This window comes from Bombus vosnesenskii, unplaced genomic scaffold (genome assembly GCF_011952255.1).
Source record: "Bombus vosnesenskii isolate JDL3184/JDL3185 unplaced genomic scaffold, Bvos_JDL3184-5_v1.1 scf7180000013352, whole genome shotgun sequence".
NCBI lineage: Eukaryota > Metazoa > Arthropoda > Insecta > Hymenoptera > Apidae > Bombus > Bombus vosnesenskii.
In genome coordinates this window covers 2,839,588-2,860,039 of record NW_022882988.1, presented here as the reverse complement: position 1 = coordinate 2,860,039, position 20,452 = coordinate 2,839,588, and the positions used below count along the sequence as shown (strand labels likewise).

Below are 20,452 nucleotides of genomic sequence, written 5' to 3'. Positions count from 1 at the left end.
TCGTTATACGACAATTACGGTCACCGCTTATGGTGCAACTTTAAATTCTACTGCCAATTAAATTAGGTAAATGGATTGCGACCTATGGCGCTAGATTGTCCTACGAATTTCATTCGTTCCGCTTCCGACCTGTCGATCCTAAAAATTCCTAAAAATTCGTGCGAGTATTTTTTACGTAGTTCAGGATATCCAACGAAAGCCGGGCAAATCTAAGATTTCACGTTTCCTTGGAAGCCGAACGTTTTCCATGCGCGCGTTGCAGATTGTATCCGATGCTGGTGGTGGTAGGTCGCGCAGCTAGGCGGTCGTAGAGACGGTAAATCCTGGTTAAATCCGTAAAAAAAACAAAAGCTACGACGAGCGTTAGAGGATTGTGACGGCTGTTACTAACACCCTCTGTTCTTTCTCCTTTCGCCCAAGATTCATACATGTTTTTGTGCAAAATTCTTCCCAACAATTATTGCTTTCAGTTTTCCGACTAATAGTTACGCTTTCTTCCGATGAAAGAAACCCCTCAGCCCCGTGGGTAATTAAGCATGTTCCGATCTTTTACTTGAAAAATTTATTTATACGAGGGCGAACGCAATCAGGTCTTCGAAATCTTGACGCGGTAGGTAGACGGGCAGTAAGTGGAGCATTAAGTTCGAAATTTCGGAACACAAGGTACACGGGCGGGACGCGTACACGGTATTCTTGGTGGACGAGTCCGAGAGCACTCGATAGGCTAAGTAAATCAGAAGCCTTTGGTCAAGAGTACAGCCTCCACTACGTTTAGGGTAGGAGTTAAAGAGGGCAGAGCAGAGGGACCGGCAGGGTGATGAAGGAAGAGGGTGCAATAGTGGTGGCAGGAGCAACAAAGGGTTGGCTAAGAGCTCTTCACCGTCCACTCGCTCGCTTTCTCCAACCACCGAAGCATCACCTACTTCTCGCTGCAGCGAGGCTTGCTTGCCTCGTGATGTGATTGCTACCGAAATGTGTTTACCGTAAACCGTATCAAACTGTCGACCGTCCACCACCATCGTTACCGTCTATCTTTTCTCTGTGGTACACCGATAAAAGTACGCACCTCTATCGATTTGCGTCGAGCATGGCACGTCGCGTCCTCGTCCTCGTCCTCGTCCTCGCCAACATCGTCGCAGTCAACGAAGAAGGCTTTGAAACGGCCCTTTTAGCCTTTGTCTTTGGCGCCAGCTTAGAAGTTCCCGTGCAAGGTAGTAAACGTTGCGGACAAGTTTGCCTTTTGTGTCTTGTAACGTTGTTATTTGCGAAGGATCGCCAGTCCTCTTTTCTTCATTCTTTTTTCCTGTTCTCTCAGTCTCTCTGCCTCTCTTTCTCTTTCTCTTTTGTGTTTGCCAAGTTAAATGGTAATTATGGAACGTCGAAGGATAACGCAATTTCTTTGTGTGTTTTACATGTACTCTTTATGAAAAGTAACAATTTTATCAAAATAACCGTACTATAAAGTCATCGTTTTGAATCGGATAACTTAGTAAGGAGTTTGAACGACGCTGTTGGATCTACATTTGTAACACGTCTTCCATATTTCGAACAGGCATATCGCCGAATGAAACCGGTAGAATATAGCCAATGGCATAGACACGTGCGTTATGATGGTCCATGCCCATACACCGAAGAATCGTAAATGATCCGGACGAACCCCCGCACGAGATTTCTCCAGTGTGTTCACTGTCCATAGGGCGATATTCACGACTATCAGAAAGGTGATCAGTTCCTTGCCAGGCTTGTCGTTTCTGGAGCAACGTCTTCCCCACGCATTCTACAAATTTTTGAATAGTCGAAAGACGATTGTTCTACCTGTCGATAGCGCAAGATTTTATTCTTCGTGCTATCAATTTCTTACTTTAATAAGCAGTGTCTGGCTCGTGCTCTGTACCAGGGCCAATAAATCTGTGATAAGCGATAGTACCCAGGTCGGACCCATTGTTAATATATCACCAACAACTCCGAACAGACAATGCAGATAGACCCCAGCTTGAGCTGCCGCCAACAGGGTGGTATCCAAGTCCGATGGCTTGATAATCTTTTGCTGCAACGCTTGCAATTTCAATGTCCCAGCGACCGAAGCGATCATACCTACGATCGTTGATCGTTTCTTTGATTTATAAGAATAAAACAGAAAAATATTGGGATTTTATGATGTTTTGAGCGACTTTAACGCATGATGTTCGCTGAAATTTAATACCGAAAATATCTTGGTGACAAAGCGGATCATTGATCTCCGTTAACTGTAAATTTCAAAATAGCGACATACGATACGATACGATAATTCCATAAAATATCGCCACTTACCTAACATAAGTATAGTCGCGTCCAACGAGGTAACCTGAACGATCGCGATCTTCATCTTGGCCTCCTTCAGCACGAAGAACATGATCAAGCTCAATATCGTCGCGGCAACGACTAGAATTCCGCCAAAGAGACCTCTGAAAAACGTCGAGAAGGAAACGTCGGAACGAAACAATCTTGAAATCTCAACGATATCGCATTAACAAATTAACGGGGAATTCTATCGGACTAATTAAATTTCCAGGCTGACTTGTGAGAGCTGCTGCAATCTATGCTAAGGTGATACGAAGATCTCGTCGGGATCTCGCTTTTAGCATCGATCTTCTCGTCCACCCTCTTCCACATCTCGAACAGTATCACCGCGCAAATTAAACTGAATTCAATTGTGCACGGGAAAAGGAACGGGCTGGCGTCTCTCAGAAGCGACTTGAGGATACCGTCATCGTCGTCGTGCGTGTAGCCCAGCTGATCGATCTCGTGTTGCGTTTCCTCGACCAACGCCTTGGCAAACAAACGGAATGCCTGAGGACTCGTGAAAAATTCACGTTGACGCACGCGTATCGACGTGACGGAAACACAACGGTGAAAACATCGGCTGCGCGACGGAATCGCGTTGCTCGCTCTCGCGCTTTTTCATAACGCAAAGATCAAAAGCCACGCGTTGTAACTGTACCCGGTCGTTGATACGCGACTATTTCCATTTCCACGTGAAAATGAGACCTAGTGTTGGTTAAAACCGGTAGCGCGCGTTTCTACGAATACAGAAATAAACAGCGAATTCGGCTTCGATAAATGGTAAATACGTTTAATCGACACTAACCGCTCGTTCATGCTAATGGTCATCGAAATGCTGGCTGACGTTCGAAGTGATATCATTTCTGTAGCTGGTATGTTCTTTCCCCTTTATTCGAGTTGGTTATCATTGAAACGTTTTCGAATGTTGTCGAACATGACGCGATGATCACTGGCAAATTGACTCGAATCATTCTACTATGTAGTTGATGCAACGATGTTTCGCTTTTGAATCGCGTTTCGAATAAACACGATGAGTGTGTAATGTATCGGGTTGTTCAAACATCTTGCTTCTCGTGATGACAAATGTTTCTATTTTATTCATCGGTCCACGTACCTGCAACCATTCGCAGAGATTAGTCGCGATCATGTGCATCAGGCCTAACTTGGCGAGAGCGGCGTGCTTGGCCAAGTTGAGACTTTTACTGTTGAGAAATATAAAGTGCATCTGGGCCGTAACTAGCAGCAGCCTGGCACCCGGTGTAATCGCCCTGAACGGACCGGAAGCTATTTCCGCCCCAATTTGCAATCCCGTAAATACCAACGAGCCAGCGCCAAATCCCACTGCGCCGAGTCTCAGACAAAAGCTGCCGTACTGTTGCGTCTAAGGGAAGAAGGATTTTTTTTTACATCTGTGTATTGTACGTGTGTTACGCGGTTGAATGCGACTCGTTAATCAGAATGTACCGGACTGTTCGCGAATTCACACGCTCGATGAGAAATGTTTTCGTACAAATTATTCAATGGCCGGGTCGGTGTAACGAATGATTGGCCTGTCAGTTAGCGAACAGTTGCACAGGCCGAGACACGCGAAAGGGATTGTCTCTGATCGTTTCTGACACTTTGACAAAGACAAACATTCGCGGGTGCAAAAGGTAACGGCAACGTTGGACGTGATTCCAAGTTCATTTCGGAGGCGATTAAATATTTTCGAAGCGCAAATTTACCTGACACGCGTTCACGCGATCGCCCTTCTCGTCGAATTTTAACGCCTCTTCCTTCTCGTTTCTCCGCGCCATATTCTTCTCGGCTTTGTCCCTCCATACCATTACGTACAAAGAGATCACGAACGTGACGCTGACTACGTATAAATACAAGTAGAAACCCTAAACAGATTCATTATAGCGTACTTCTCGAGATGATATGCTTTCTAACGACGTTAAAGAATATTTATAAGAAAACTTAGCACCTGATTCAACGATGCTGGAACTCTTTCCGTCACGTTAGCAGTGATAGGTACAGCGAGTCCAACTACGATCAACAAATTCGCGTAGAGAGTACTCATAATGGACACCATTTCCGCGTGACACTTTCTTTTCTCTGTCAATTTTGGTCGTTGCTCGATCATCTGTTGCTTGACTATCGAACGAAATGTTCAACATCCCTTAATTGCTTTGAGTGTGCACTTTCGTAAATAAAAACGCGCTCACCCTTCGCTGGTTCCAAAGCGTTTACAGACACGTAAGCCGTGTTGACAGGTGACAGTGGTAGGAAATTGGGTCGTTGCCTTTCGTGATCGTTCCTCTCCGGATGATTCCGATTGTTTAACAACGGTATTTTACATCCTGTCGTGTGTCCCGTTACAAATTCCTGATCCTGAGGGATGCAGGAGGGTAGCGACATGTTACTGCCTAACCCTGAAATCAACGCTCTATCGGAAGGGAATCAGTTCGCGTTTCGCGTTTGACGTTCATTGGATTCGAGACAGAGATCGTTTCGTGACGATTAAAACATATAGAACGCTATTTCAGTGAGCATTTGCGAAGAACCTGGCAGGTATTTAACCGTAGTGAACCGGTCGATTTCGCGTCAATACACTCAGCGAAATAAATTCAAACGAATCAGTGGACCGTCACGTTGAAAATGTTTCATTGGAAAACTGAATTCAATGATCGTAAAATTATACGCTTTCTGCGCTCTTGTATATCGCGTTGATCATGCAAGACCCCATAGTATTTTGGTTTCGATATGTTATTAATGTCGTCGATGATATGATATATCAATCGCGTGTATGTACGTACGCATGTATGATCGAATAATATCTCGAAAGAAAATTAGAAAACGAGAAATTGGTATTACCCGAGAAGACCTCGTCGATGGTTTATAACGGCAGTCAAGGACATGTTTTGTCCCCGTGGATGCGACGTTCTTCCTCGAGGCGAAAACACGTACTCTTTTCCATCAGCCTCTGACGATAGGGTTATCGCTGTCGGCGCATCGCGAGTTTTCAACTCGCAACTTTTTTCACAAGGTATAGTTATTTGAAAATGTAGTTTCGATCAGGATGCTATATCGTTTTATAGCGCGATGTACATTGTTATCAGTTACTCACGTCGTCGTTATATTGGATTGACTATTATTCATAGTCTATCGTCGTTGTCCTCGATATGGATGAATAACACGAGCTGAAAGAAACGGTAGCTTTGAAACGTTAAAGAAAATCAACTAATCTCTCGCGGTTCATTTTTTTTCCTTCTTTTATTATTTGGCTATTATAGAATTCACGTAACACACGACGTACGGTTAAAAAAGTTCTTTCCCCCTTTCTTTACGCAAACGTTGCGTAACAATCGTTTCGGTTTATTCACCGGCAATGCGTCAAACTTTCTAGCTCCTTCCAGGGTTGGATAAGCTCGCGACGCCGTATTTGCTCGGCTATTCTCGCGAAGGAAACTTGGAAATTTATTCCCAAGGAAATTCGCCCGCGTTTTGAATTTTTAGTAGGCTGGCCAACTTTCTTTCTTCGTCGGTCGCCTCGTCGCGTTTAAACGGCCGCGACAAAAGCGATTCTTCGTTTCGATCGTGACAGAGCAGCACCGTCACACCTGAAAAATTGTTCCAATTACCGGAACGCATCGTCCTTCTTCTCGTTACCGTCTCCTTCTCTAAATCCCAGCGACTCGTCCAACGAGACTGATTCCGTTGGCGACTAATTTTTCGGAGAAGAACTCCAGCCGACGAACTTGTTCGTTGTTTTCGCTCGTTTAGAACGCGAAACTCCGGCGACGAGTCGACGACGACGAGGCGAACTCGCGAAAGTTGCACTTTATTGAAGGCGATTTCCGACTTTGTGCCCGCCGTACAACACTGACACTGCCGCTGTCGTGTAACCAGACCAACTTTGCCAACTTTCGTTTGAATCGCGTTAAACGAATCCTGGTGAACTGTGTGACGCTATCGGCGCGTCACTCGTTTCAAACGCTTCGCGAGAAACCGAGGCTAGGCGTGGTAATGCCATTGGTGTTACGCATACTGGCAACTATTCTTGTGACGCGCGCCGTGAATCGCACAAAAGCCACTTCGAGCACGCCTTTGCGGAAGGTAAGCGCTTTCATGCGTCCGTCGACGATGCCTCGTTACGTTCTCGTCACGAAATTTCTAACGGCGAGTGTCTTTTGTAGACTGTCGACTAGTTTCGCGGCCGTAATTAACTTTCCGCAATATATATATATATATATATATATATATATATATATACATATATATAATAACATATATATATATAACGTTTAATACAACGAGCGAAAGGTCACTCGAATTTATTGTAGAAAATTCTAGGCGTTTAATACGCGATGTCTCTGTTTTTCGAACGGAATTCGTTACGTTAACAGGGGACGGACGGTGGAAATGCAACGCATAATACAATAGCACGGGTTATTACCTCTAACGTTGACAAATCAACTGACACCGTTGCGAAGCGTTACAAACTGTCGCTTTGATTGGCGAATCGAGGCGAACGATGCACGAATGAAACGGAACAGTAAATCTCGCAGAACGATGTAATGACTTGGAAAAGAATAATTGGCTATTTGTTCACGGTTACGAATCGCACGAATCGTCCAACGATCGTTCGACACCGATCAACCCCGAAACACGTCGACGCGAACAGTGACGAATTGGACCGCGACTCGCGTGATTCTGACCCGAGAACCGCGTCCGCGTCCGCTTCGACGTAGAACTCGCGACAAACAATTGGTGTCGTGGCGAAATTAGCGAGAGATCGCGAGAATCGTCGGAACCTGGCATTCTGAATATCAGGGAAAAAACACTGCGGTGTAGTTCGACGATCGAACGCGCGTCAAGATCGTTGATTGATCAACGACGCCCGGTTTAACGGCAACACGTTGGTCGATCGATATTGTAAATGAATGTAACTCGTAGCCGTCGATTGTTTATTTATGCGGAATATTTCGAAGCGGTGATAACGCGGCCGTTCGAGCTGGTATTTGCATTTGTATTGCTTGATTACCTGAGAATTCAATTTCTGCGACGCAGTTTTAGGAATAATCGAAGCAAGAAATCGCGCTCGTTCGACGAGCCGCTCGGACCGTGTAAATTTTCATACATCGGTGACCGTTCACCGGATCCACTCTGGGAAGAACGATCGCGAGATTATCGCGAGTGCGCATCGAATCGAGAATCGCCGCTGTATCTGTATCGAAACGAGTGTATCGATGGAATTTGCGTTAATAGGAAAACATGTAATCCGTATGGAGGCGGACGTCGGCTCGCCGATACGTTCTCATAAGTGGGACCCAGCCGAATTCTGCATAATTTTACGAGACTTCTGCTCGCGATCCGGCAGAGTTTATAGGGCGATCTTCTCGAGCGTAATCCGCACAAACGAGCCGGTTAAGTGGAGTATAAACTGTTAATGAAGCCAGTATCATCATCCACGCGGAACGCCACGATGTGTTTGCCGAAACAGTTCGAAAATTTAGACCGTGCCTGCTAAAAGACACTAATTGTAGGCGCAGCCGATAATAGTTAGTATCTGTGGCCTAATCACCGCTTCGATGCGAACGACGATCGATTCGACAAATCCCGATTTGCATCGGCTCGCCGTTGTCCTTGTCACTTTTGCCCTATGCTCGCCGCGGTTAATCGGCTAATAATTTTTTTTCACCCGACAATCGGATATGAGAAAAGATTTTATGATTATTCGCGACCTCGGGCAAAAACGTAAACGTGATAGCTATTTCCTGGTTTCCGTCGCTTTCCGTGATGAAATTGCACGGAAAAAGAACCGAGAAGAAAAGAGGAAAGAGAATGGATCAAAGAGACCGCAAAGCAGCGCACACGCCAATTCGCCTCCCAATAGAGTACAGATTGACGAGAATAATTTCGCTAGATTCGCCAGTTTGACGGCGCTGTGGCGATGAATAGTAATGCGCGGATTAGATGCGCTTCCAGTTTAATAATCAAATTTTATCAGTACTCTGGGGGACGAGAATTCGGAAACCTGCCTTCGTTCGAATTAGAAAAAGCGCGAATCGAAATTAGACACGCTCGATGTTAGAAAAACCACGAAAATCAAGGAAACCAATGAACGACGAATTCGTTGTAATTTTTCGTCGCTAATTTTACATAGAACATCGCCTGCTTCCCGATAGGACAATCGTGTACAGATTATTTTATCAAATATAAATACCTACGTATAGCAAGTACATGGATATGTACAAGCTAGCGACATTCGATAAACAAATACAATAACGACAAAAGCATCGAATATCCGACTATTGATAGAACAAAACGCAATTTCTACATGGTAGTCTATCGAATGTAAACACCTCTACATAAAGGAGAAACGAATAACATTCGACAAAGGATTATAACAGCAACAATAGAATGGAGGATCAGGATAGTGCACAGGTGAGGCTCCATTCTCAGCAGGATCGGTAATGACGCGAGAAGCCCTAGTAGGACGACGAGCAATCAATCGAAATCGTGCTTGTTGCTGTCTATCCAACCTGCGACCTCTCCGTTCCTCAATTCTCTCCTGTCTGTCCCTGGCCTCTCTTTCTCTCTTTCCCACCCTTTCCTTTTCCTCTACTTCTCTCTTTCTCCCCAGAAGAGAGCTCTCTCTCCGTCTCGTTTCTTTCTCTCTCTCTTTCTCTCTCTCTCTCTCTCTTTCAGTCTGTCAACGTTGTTCAGGTCCCTAGCTCGCTCTTGAACCGGGCCATTCAGCGAGGCCGCCCTTTCGCCAGATTCCTCTTCCCGGGGGCGGAACCAGGGAGAACCGGAAGTGCCCGGATATGAGTTTCCGGCGCGGACAATTTGCAGCGCAAAATTGAATGATCGACTCCGATAATCGTCGTTGCTCGTGCCTACCTATGTAGCTCTGCCACGCTCCAAATTCCAAAGCGGCGGCGTTGTCGCCAGCAGTCGACGATCGGCTGCCTACCGCCATTACGTCGATTCGTTATCGTCATTACCGGGGTTCCGAACGAGGCCCGTCGAAGCCTGGAGACGGTTCAACCCTAGCCAGCCTGATCCGCCATTTTTCGGCTAGTCACTTGCCAACGTTTTCACACTCGAAACTACACCGTATTTTTTCCTCCGCTTCATTTTCTTTGTTTAATTAACTCTGCAAATTGTACGTGCATTCGCGTATTTTCGCTAAATATGTGAGCAACCAGCGTGTTCCTGGAAGTTCCTAATTCTCGAAACGAATAGTTTTCAGTCGAGGATGAAGCCTCTTTCCGAAAACCGCTAAGTGAAACACGAAACGGTCGAGACTAACGATAATAACCTGTTACTTTGTGCAACCGCGTGCACGGTCGAACACACGCGACCAGAATGGCAAAGAGAAAGAGCACGGTCACAGGTGAACTCCATTTGCCGCACCGACGGAAACGCTGATACGGCATAAACTGTTTCAACGGCTACGAAATAAAGGTGTCCCTGCCGCTGCTGGTTTGGTGGGAAGGGAAATAGGCGCGAGATTGATTCGAATTGCCAAAACGGTCCGGTGACTGCGACAAGGCGGTAGCCATTTTTGAACAGCGAACCTTCGCTATAAGCTCGACCGCAAATGGCTATTTACCTCTTCTGGCCCGCTCGTTGACGTTCGTGTCCCTGTTCCACTCATCGGCCATCCAGTTACTCGTTCCAACCCCGCTTTCGTCCGCCCCGCGTCCCATCCTTGCTCTGTCGCCCTGTTTTCAACCCTCCAACCCCGTAGCCTCTGTCTCACCCCTATCTCTTGGCGCACTGTGCCTGTACAGCCACTGGTTCGCTCGACAATGTCTATTGGAAGATTTATTCCAATATTTTCAATTAAAGTTAGACAAAGCCGTGTTTGATAACGCCTGCGTGTTTCGCCGCTCTAGTTGCGAAGGTAAAAATAATGTAGTACGCGCGAATGATCAGGAGTGGTTTTCAGCGGTGTCGCTTCACAGGGGAGGGACGTTTCAGGCAGTGGGCTCGATGTGTGTAGAAAACGTATCAAGTATGGGAGAACGAACCGCCATCGCGAACGCTAAACAAAGTTCGGTTTACACCGAATAGGAAATTTTCGCGTCTGGCCTCGGAAGACAAAGTGCTTTTCTTTTAAATAGAGCGATTAATTAGAGTTTCCTGATGTTTGTTTGATTTGATATTTTGTTTCGAAACAAATGATCGTTTCGTGTTGAACGTTCGACTGGATGGTTTTCTTTCTATGAAAAAATAATGATAAAGTTTTTAAGAAGCTAATAGTGAAATATCATTTGAATCTTTAAACGACTGTAAAATCGATAGTCCACGATTATCTAAAGGGTGCAATTAAACGGTTGGGCGACAGTGAAATTATCATTACGCAAGCTAAACGACTGGATATCGTAATTAGCAGCGTCGCATTACATTGATAATTGATTGCATAACGACTATTCGAGTTACTTATAACAAGCTGAAATGGAACAGTTCTGCCCTTCTGTTCTTCGAAAATCATAGAAGAAAAAGAAATGGAAATCGTTGAATTTCTCTTGTTTCCTCTTCTCCTTGGAAGAGAAAATGACTCGTGGAAATCTTCGCAATCCTCTCATTTACTTTCTTATGTATCTAAATTTACGAAAGGGAACGACGGTCTTTTATTGTACGTGGCGAATGATAATTGGATGCCCAGTGGAATACCCGCAAATGTCACGTGGTTGTCATGAGAGCTGTCATTGCCTTCTGTTGGCATACGTGTGTGTGTATGTGTGTATGAGAGAGAGAGAAAACGGGAGATCGGCGAGAGAGAGAGAGAGAGAGAGTAGGAGAAGAGGTATGCACGTATCGGGCGGCACACTGATTCGCTCGGACAGTTCGATCACTGGCTCGTATACTTGCGACAAGTCCGGAACACGTAGCCTCGGGGAACGGCGGTTGAAGGCGGTGAAAATGGAATTTGAGTGGCATCCGGGGGATCGTGTCTGTATTTATGATTTGATATCAACTTTCCTTTCTGACTCGACGTTGCCGCGTTCCCAGTTTTGCGTCACTGCGCCAAGCTTCGTGAAATTTTACCCCGAATTATAGGTTTATAGAATTAGAGATCTATCAGTTGGCAACTGTTTAGAAGAGGGAACCGTCACGAGCCTCGCGAATTCATATCAATGCAATAATTCACCGACTAATTGTACGAGCAATCCGACACAGAAATGAAAACACGAAGAAACGAATTACATTGATAATTTTCGTTTTCTTTCAGTCATCGTCAAATAAAAAGTGTCGAAGAGAAGAGAGTGGCCAGTGCGAGGAAAAGATGGCACAAAATTCGCGAGGTTTCCAAAGGTTGAAGATGCACGCACGCATTGGCGACAGGTCGAAAATCGATTCTTGGTTGAATATGTACAACGCGAAGGGTAGGATGACCCCTGGTAATGCGAAATATAGTGCACAGGCGGAGCAAGAGAAGGGAAGTAGGACGTCTGACGTCGAGGGGAGGCTGATGAGGATGAGGATGTTAAAAAGAAAAGGAAAAGCTGGGAGGCACCGAGTACTCGAACAACAGAAATGGTCTGACGAAGTAATAGGCTCGCCATGGCGTGCCCAGGTATTGTGCCAAGCAGAACAGCTTCAATAGGAAGGGGATGAACGCGTACACGTAGACCAGTACCGATTGACGTCGTATAATCGAAACTTATTAGTCGAACGCGTTACGTCCATCGTTCTATATATACATATATGCATATATCTGAAATTCTCTACTCTTTCATTTTGATGAAATTAATCGTTCGCTCTGCTTTCCATTTTTTTTTTTTTTTTTTTTTTATAGAGCCAGTTATTTACAAGGTCATTCACGTGGAGGAATATAATTTTATTTTTTCAACATTTTTTTCAAGCGTCGTTCACAGCATTCTATTTGATCGGCGTGTCGGCATCAAAATGATTTTCGCAACGACTGAGGGTCGATTTCACGCGAACGACTGGTCGACGTTCGCGCTACAAATTTGCGTTTTGATAACGGTCGGGTTGCGAGGGTGTCAGAGTCGAAATGGGTCAGAAAAAAAAACCCGAAAGACCGGATAAAATACATATACGCGAAATTGAAAAACTCGCACGCACGAACTTATACAGCGGCGAAATCGACCAGTAGAGGTTTAAAAATAAATACGACGCGACTGGGGAAATTTTCGATAATGCTTTTGGCGTTTGTCGTAAATAACGTAACGTAACGTTGCCGCGTCTGGTGACACACAAAAACGGCCAGCCGAAAAATTCTCTATCCCGGCAAACCCTCGTGTCGCGACTCGGTTGACGGATACAGTATGTGGCGTTTAAATGATTCTCACGCGCGCGATACGGATCGCGCCTGTTCGACCACCCTTCTGTATCGCTATTCAGCGTAGTGATTTATATAGAAATGCCGAATGAAAGAGAGGGACGAACAGATTATATTGAACGACGATGGTTCGCGTGGAATTTATCTGGAGTGTATGGGACAGCACGTACGCACACGTGTCATCTGGCATCGGCGGGAACTGTGTTGGTGCATGTACCACGACACGCGTCCAGCCATTCGCAGGTGATAGAGAATCGCGAGTTCGCTTGTTATTATGCTATGCGCGGTGTGATTTCCAATATGTAGCGAGCGACGACCGTCATAGCGACCCGTTTCGACCTTCGATGCCCAAATGACTGGCCCAGTGGCTAAGAGAAGAGTGCTCGTTCGATCTGTCGCGTTAATGGCCAATACGCGACACATTTCCGATTGGTTCGACCTCGTTCGCCGCGTGGCATCGATGGAATTCGTACTCGTTGTCACGTATAACCAGATGGATGCGTACGTGTGTGTAAATACTGGCGAATTGTGTAGCGACGGTCAACGATAACGTCGTTAAACGGATAATAACTTCGCCGAATAACTGTCTGCGACGTGTGATCAGCCCGAAAATATCGTACATTTATTTGTATCATTGACAAAGATGTTTCGACGAGGGTAGCTTTAAGGGCGACGTAGCATCTATGAGGAAATCGTTTCTACAGATTTTTATTGGATACGCGTTGCAGAATTTGTTAGATTAAAGACACCAAGGGAAGGAGGAAAGGAGATGATAGAAAGGGACGAAGTCAAGGTAGAACACGAAGGTAACGTAAGATCGAAGTTTAAGTGGTTCTTGACTCGAGAGCGAGAAAGAGATTGCCACATGCTCCGACAACGTGACTCTGGTAAACTGGTAATACTGATGCAAGTGTAATACCTAATAGCAGCCCGAAGCGGTGTCGGGGCCAACTCCTTCTAAGTGAATTAACTCTGAGTTAATCTCGAGTTAAGTAAACCCCTAAGTAGACCTCGAGTGTCTTCCGTTCTTCCTTTCCTGCGAAGCCCGCTTCGTCTAGCCTCGTCTAGCCTTTCATTGCTCGAGCGTATGTAGCCAAAGTACCGTGTGATCGTTAACGATTAGAATCTTTCGAGCCCTCCGAGCGATTACTAGTCACGCTAACTCCTTCGCGTCTTTCCGTTTTACTCGCCTCCCCTACCCTCCATCCAATGAAATGAACGTTACGCGAAACTAAACCAACGAAATACATAGTAACCCGTTTAACGAACACACTTTGCAAGATTTCTCTGAATTTACCTGATTCGCGGATAAATTCACTGATTCATCGCATTTTTAATCTTCCCTCTGTTCATTAAGATTAACCATAGAACGTCCCGACGACCGGCCATCGTTATACTCAGCAACCCTCTTTTCTCCATCGGGTACAGACGCATATTAATCACCGCGCGGCCACACTCCGCTCTCGCGTCATTTTTCCTCCGTTTCGAGATTTTTCCTTTTTCGCGTCTGACAGCATGGGGGCGGAGCGAAACCGCGTTACCGTTATTTTTTGCGCCATTTTTCACTCGCTCGTTTCTCGCACCCTCCTTTACCGCCTCTACCGAGCCACTCCGTCCAGTATATGTGGACGTTGTTCCCGTGCAGTTTCGCTTGTCGCCGTTTCGAACACGATATTTATACAACGAATGGAAAACGTTGATCAACGTCGTTGACGTACCGTCGATTCGGTTGCAGATCGTGCAGGTTTCGTTGACAACGAACCAAGTCGTAAAGAACGGCTCGCCTGCCACGAAACCCAGACGTTTGCATCCATGTCTCCAGTTTTTCATTCTTCGTGCTCCTTCCACGGATGTTTCTTCCGGACGTTTGCTTCTCTCGCGTTCACCAGGACGAAGAAAGGTCTCGCGCTTCGACGAGGAAACGTTCGAGTGTGCTCGTGGAAACGTTCCACAGCGCTATACGCGTAATTGTTACCAAGTTCATTTACATCGCATTAATGCTCAAGCAAAATTGCTGCACTCGCACGCTAACGGACCGATCGTTAAATACAGCTGCCGTTTAATCGGCTTGCACGGTATTACGCCGGGTGTGTGCAACAAAATTATAATCTGCCGGCCTCGTTGTATATTCCTGCGACTATTAATCGTCTACCGAATATGGTTAATAAGCATACTCGATGCGCGCCGATCTATCGATTATTAGGCGTTGCTTCGAAGGTGTGGAGAGGCGCGGCCGAAACACTGATATTTGGAGTTGCTCGATTATCGTACTCTACCGGAAAGAATATATCAGCGGATTGTATCATTTCGATGTATTAAACGAACGAAAGGGCCAAGTTTTATTTTTCTAGCTTCAAATACACGGTACAGTAGAAGCCTATTTATCGGAATCTAAATTGGACGATAAATAGGTAAAGGATTTTGAATCGCTTCCACCGAGTCGAAGAATTTACCTCAGTTACTTTGGAATATTCTGTAATGGAACATCTATCGAAATAAAGATCATTACTATGTCTTTGCTATTAACACTGAATTGGTAACGAAATTAGTAGATGATTTGAAGAAGCGATTAAAAATGTTCATTCAGTAATGTATCTCATGTTCGTGCAATAAGATTTCACTAATTCTCCACCATCATTTACGATGTTTCATGATCTATGTTGATTCACACGATAGCAGTTCAGAATCGCAAATAAACGAAATCAAACAACAGGGATTCGTTTAATCGTGTACTAATCAAAGATTCATTCCAATGAATGGAATTTTACTGTGTGAGGCAAAGTAATCTGCTAATCGCTTAAAAGAATCGTACATTTTACGGAACAACACTTTCAGCCTGTTGGTAAATTCTTACGATGTATTTTAGTATCGTTACCAGAAAATAAACGATGGACCAATGTGAATAATGCACGAGGGCTTGAGAGAAAGAGGCGGGTACAGAGAGACATGGCGTGTCAGGGTGGAGAGCGACAGGAACCTAATGAAATTACGATGTTACTTGCCTGAAAGACACTATTCAGAGGAGGGTACAAAGACAGCCAAAGCGGTAAAGTCGGTGTTTGTGTCGCAAGCTGCTCGACCACGTACATACACGTACGAAGACATAGGGCGAGACGCGTGCATGAGAGGAGAGTACACGCGCGTCTGCGTGTGTGCGTGCGTGTATTATACGGTAGCAGCCGTTGACGCAGAACCGTGCAGGTGCATGCGAGATACGATGCCTGCATGTGCATGTACGTATAGGTAGGCGTAGGCGTGCATGCGCCGAGATGCGTTTCTGCTCTTTCCCCATAGAAAGAGCTGATGCTCGCAAAGCAGCGGAAAAAGAGCTTTGTGAAAAGCGCAATTGACGGGCTTTCTATTAGTAGACGAGGAAATATCGGCAGAGGAAAAGAGAGATGAGACGAGGTGAGAAGGAGAGAGGGGACCATCGATGGAAGACCGGTTGGGGCTAGACTTTTATGGAATGGACGAGGAGAAAGAGCGCGAGAGACAGAGATCGAACGCGGAAGGTGAAATAAAAAACAGAACGAAAAAAGAAAATAACGAACGAAAGGAGGAGAAAACGGAGAGAAGGAGTGGGGGAGAAAGGGAAAAGCAAACGACCCTCCGTTTTACTTTCCTTCTCTCCTCCTTCTTTTTTTTTCTCTTCCTTTCTTTCGGCCTTTTTCCATTTTTACATTAAGCGACTAAATTTCCGTGTGTGCCCGGCTACGTTGAATATTCGCCCGGAAAGCCGTCCGATCGGTTCGCATCCTTTGATGTGCCGCGGCTTTTTTTTGTTGTACACCGACTGAAAACACGAATCGATTTTGCGCTGATTCGCGCCGAGGTGTAGAGCTACCACCTCTCTTTACCTTCCACCATCTGCTCCATTTCCATTCCCTGTTCCTCCATCCGTCCTTCCGTTACCAGGTTTTCGCGAGAATCGTCAACCAGGCGCAGCTTGCAACCGTCAGTTACAAACGACAGCCAGCGGAGGTTTCGCATTGAAAACATAAAAGCTCCGCGAATGCTTCCTCGTGCATTGCAAAATGTCTTTTAACCTTTAAGCGGCGCACGCGTTTGCGTATATCGATCGGCCATCACGGGAAACTCCATTAATAAATCGTATTTACGAAGGAAGAAAAAAAAAGGAAAGATAGAACTCGGACCGCTTTGACACCGGGTGTTCGCGATCACGACGCTGTTCTTTTTCTCTTTTCGCCCTCCGTCGCTACGCCCACCATCCGAAAATTAATAGTTCGGTCCGGTGCCGTCTGGTTATGGAATATTGCGCGCAAGATTCAACGACTAGCCCGATTGACGTTGGTTACACATCCTCCCAACTGTATCCTGGCGCCTGTTTCTCATTCCACGCATGCACGTTCATTGTTTGTCGAGTGGAAGGCATGAGATTCAAACGGAAATCAGTACACGAATCATGACCAAAGTTCGACGTTCTCCATCGTTTGTCCCGAAAGCATCGGGCCACGGAACAATGCGACAACATCCTATAATTATGTTAAGTACGCCACTGGAACACGGGAACTGTATAGTATGGCAACTAAACTAGCACCACCAATAATCGTGCACTTGGTTTGCTCAGATTCCCTCTTGTAGACGGTGAAGAGGGTGGGGATGGAGTGCATATTACGAGCCAGCCTATAACATAACGTTGTTACGAAGCATCGCGACCGACCATCTCTGTAGTGATCAGACAGTAACTAACCACATTTCGATAGCGCTCGCGCGTGCCTATACTCGTGAACGCGAGTATAAACGCGTGTGCAAGTATTTATGGTACAATGGAAAGCGTAAACGTATATCGAGGAACAAAAGTAATAAATCTTATCGGTAAAATGAATGACAGTTGCTTACGACGGTGTTTATATTTCGATTCCTATGGAGTTAAGTACCAGATACGTATACCTATATGGTATTATATAACTAGGTACCCGATAAAACGCACGATCACGAGCAAATAAATATTCAATCAGTTCTGTCACCCTTTCCCGTTGCGTCCGCGCGGTACAGCCACGACAAAACAATTAAATTGGACAATAAAATTTTAATCTTTCGTTCGAACGGGTATCGAGTTTGTCCGAGGAGGAAAAAAAAGAACAACTTCAGCGAGTTTCGCGAAACTGGTTGCCATCTGGCTGTACCGCAATAACGCGTGTTGTTTTTTCCGTGCAGTTGCCATCGTTTTGTAAATTAATGCCCGGTTACTACATCGGTATCGTTCTTTGACGATGCGTCAGTATTGGCTTGCTTTTAACACGTCCCTCGATCATTACCAATTAGCGACTCACTAACGAACAAAATAAACTCGTCGTTTTTCCTCTCCGCGAAGCTACAGCTTTTCGTTCGGTTAGCGGAATATAATATCTCACGGAAAGCAATTAACCACGGATAGAAGGAATCGTTGTTTGTCTGGCAACGTTTGCTCGACCGTTAGAATTATGCGTTAGCGGGCAATTATCATCGACACTCAAACGTGGACACCGGCTGTACCTACCTGCTGGAAATATCAGTTCAAGCAGGCTCGATCCAGAGGGAGGAAAGGGGGGAGCGTTAGATCGGAGCAGAAGCGGTGATGGCTGACGTATCCTGTATTCCACAGTGACGGCAGACAAGCACGTATATCAAATAATTAGATTTCGGCCTGAAACGTCAATAACCATGTCAAACCATTACCCGTACGAGACCCTGTCGGCCGGTTCGTTACTAAATGGTTGGTGGACCCGGCCGATCATCGGCGGGGATGTTAGGCAGGAAAACGCTCGCCTGTCTGCCCTGCTCGTCCGCTTGCCTGGACGACTGCTCGCAAATTTAACCGTGTTAGCAAACAACTCATTTAACGAAATTAGGGGCTGGAGCGTCGCTTAAAATCGGAGAAATAAAATTACGTTTCAAAGGGGTGGCCGAGTGGAAAGTAACGGGAGGCCGTACAGAGCACTGTACGGCCTTCTTTTCTCTCTGTCTGGTGCTCGCCGTACTATCCAAGCGTTGCCTGTCAGGCGAATTTCTCGGTCGCCATCGGCCACTGATTGCTAGAGGGGCACATCTCTCGGATATTTCTTTGGAAATGAATTTTATCGAAGGAAATCTTTCAGCTACGAGGATCGATGTTCTTGGAACCTTTTCGTATCGCAACAGAGAACGATGTAGAGCTCGTGGGATGAACCTCGTGAAATCGAATCGGTCAATGGGAATAGGAGCGGATTAAGAAGATCTTCTCTCCGAGAGTAGAAGAGTCTCCGTAAATCTCTTCCTTTATCGTTTTTAAATGTAACCAGTCTTGCGATTCTTAAACCAGTAACCAATCAGTCTTTCATAACGTGAATTCAAAACATTGAAAACGAGGTAAAATTTTTCACGTAATTCCGATTGCGTAACGTTGCGTAGATTAGTGTTACAGAATGGCTGGCTGATAATAAGGGAATGGCAAGAGTAAGCGAGGCACGGTGATAGCGGAATAGGTTTGTTTAAAGCGCGAAGGAAACGTCGTCGATGTCAAACGTCGCAGCCCCGAGTGTAACAATGGACGACGTTGCGCCTTCCGTTCGAGATACGATTCGTCGTAGTCGTCTCGTCGGTCGGTCGGTACGCGCTCGCGACCAGGCAATCGCGCACACAATTGTACACGCGCGCACATTGTGTATGGCCGCCCATACAGCACCGCGCGAAACCCAACCGTACAGCTATCACTGGCTCGCCATCTGACAGCCTTCCCTCCACTGTTCTCCTCCTTCCTAACGTCATTGTTTGGACGTAACCGCGTACGGACCAAACTTGCGTGCAGCTGCACGACAGGAAAACTTTTGGAAACTCGTCAGGCTCGTGACACGGCCGGTAGCTGTCCGCTCGAAATTGGAGGCACACTCGTGAATTCGATGAACTCGTTTTCAAAATTAGGCGTCGCAATTGGATTCCAGGATCGTCACGAGTCGGTTGCTTCAATCGGAAAGAAAAGAGATTTAGTTTTTATAAATAAATATAGTCCGATGGGGATCGTCGGGTTTTATTCACGCGGTTAATTTATCGAACTTGACAAAAGTTGTTAACGCCGCTAATGTATCGAGTCATATTCCTGACGTGGATCGTGTGAATTTGACACGTGTTTATGACGCAGATTATGTAGCTATTTTGATATAATATATTGCGAAAATACATCATGGTAGTTAATGTGGTAAACAATACCAGGAAAAGTTATTAAAAGAATCGCAAGTTTGTTGATTAATCGTACTAAAATATCCGAGTGTCTAAATATCGTGTTTGTTTCGGCACGATGAAAAATAAGCGTATTTCTTAGGCATCGCTAATTAACAACGTTGTAATTATATAACTGAATACGGCTGATCGATCGGATATGCGAATCGGAAGAGGAATATGTAATGTGAACATTCTGCACGCGGTAACGATGAAATAGAAAAGACGGTGGAGTGGAAAGAACGTCGCAGTGAAATATTAAAACGAAAGGGAAAAAAAGGCAATATTAAAAAGCGCCGTAGTTTAAACGCTGGACAAACAGACGAACGACAAAACATGTTTTTCTATTCGTCAAGAATTTTATTTGCTCGCGCAGCCGCTGGTCGTTATTAACCGAGTTCGCTGACGGAAACGTTTTAATAAGTTAGCCGCGGGTAACATGATTTTTGCAATTCGAGAAATTGCAGTGTCGCTGGTAAAGCAAAGGAAGAATATGGTAACAATGCCTTGAATAAGTGGACGAAAGCGTGCGCAAGGGCCCGCTTCGAAATTACGTTGTGCTAATTGTGAAAGTTTGCGATCCCCGATGGTATATGGGCGTGGAAAAGGAGCGCGTGCTTTTTTCCAGATTGC

At 45.5% G+C, this 20,452-nt stretch overlaps 2 protein-coding genes across 6 annotated transcripts; one reads left to right on the top strand and one right to left on the bottom strand.

Moving 5' to 3' along the window:
* Positions 1-1,357: 1,357 nt before the first annotated feature.
* LOC117236839 (proton channel OtopLc-like) lies at positions 1,358-10,343 on the bottom strand. Of its 5 annotated transcripts, XM_033500161.1 has the most exons (12): positions 6,761-7,141; positions 5,621-5,924; positions 5,432-5,504; positions 5,179-5,337; positions 4,530-4,750; positions 4,289-4,458; positions 4,047-4,205; positions 3,437-3,703; positions 2,558-2,808; positions 2,311-2,444; positions 1,862-2,094; positions 1,358-1,777 (listed from the first exon to the last, which is right to left on the bottom strand). In XM_033500161.1, exons 3-12 carry the CDS (start codon positions 5,461-5,463, stop codon positions 1,487-1,489), a joined length of 1,917 nt encoding a protein of 638 aa, XP_033356052.1. In that variant the 5' UTR covers positions 5,464-5,504; positions 5,621-5,924; positions 6,761-7,141; the 3' UTR covers positions 1,358-1,486. The 5 variants fall into 5 exon arrangements, with proteins under 5 accessions (XP_033356052.1, XP_033356054.1, XP_033356050.1 ...); XM_033500163.1 differs by lacking the exons at positions 5,621-5,924; positions 6,761-7,141 and adding an exon at positions 9,926-10,343; XM_033500159.1 differs by lacking the exon at positions 5,621-5,924.
* LOC117236840 lies at positions 8,500-14,931 on the top strand. Its single transcript, XM_033500164.1, has 2 exons — positions 8,500-8,751; positions 14,361-14,931. Exons 1-2 carry the CDS (start codon positions 8,728-8,730, stop codon positions 14,826-14,828), a joined length of 492 nt encoding a protein of 163 aa, XP_033356055.1. The 5' UTR covers positions 8,500-8,727; the 3' UTR covers positions 14,829-14,931.
* The last annotated feature ends 5,521 nt before the right edge of the window (positions 14,932-20,452 follow it).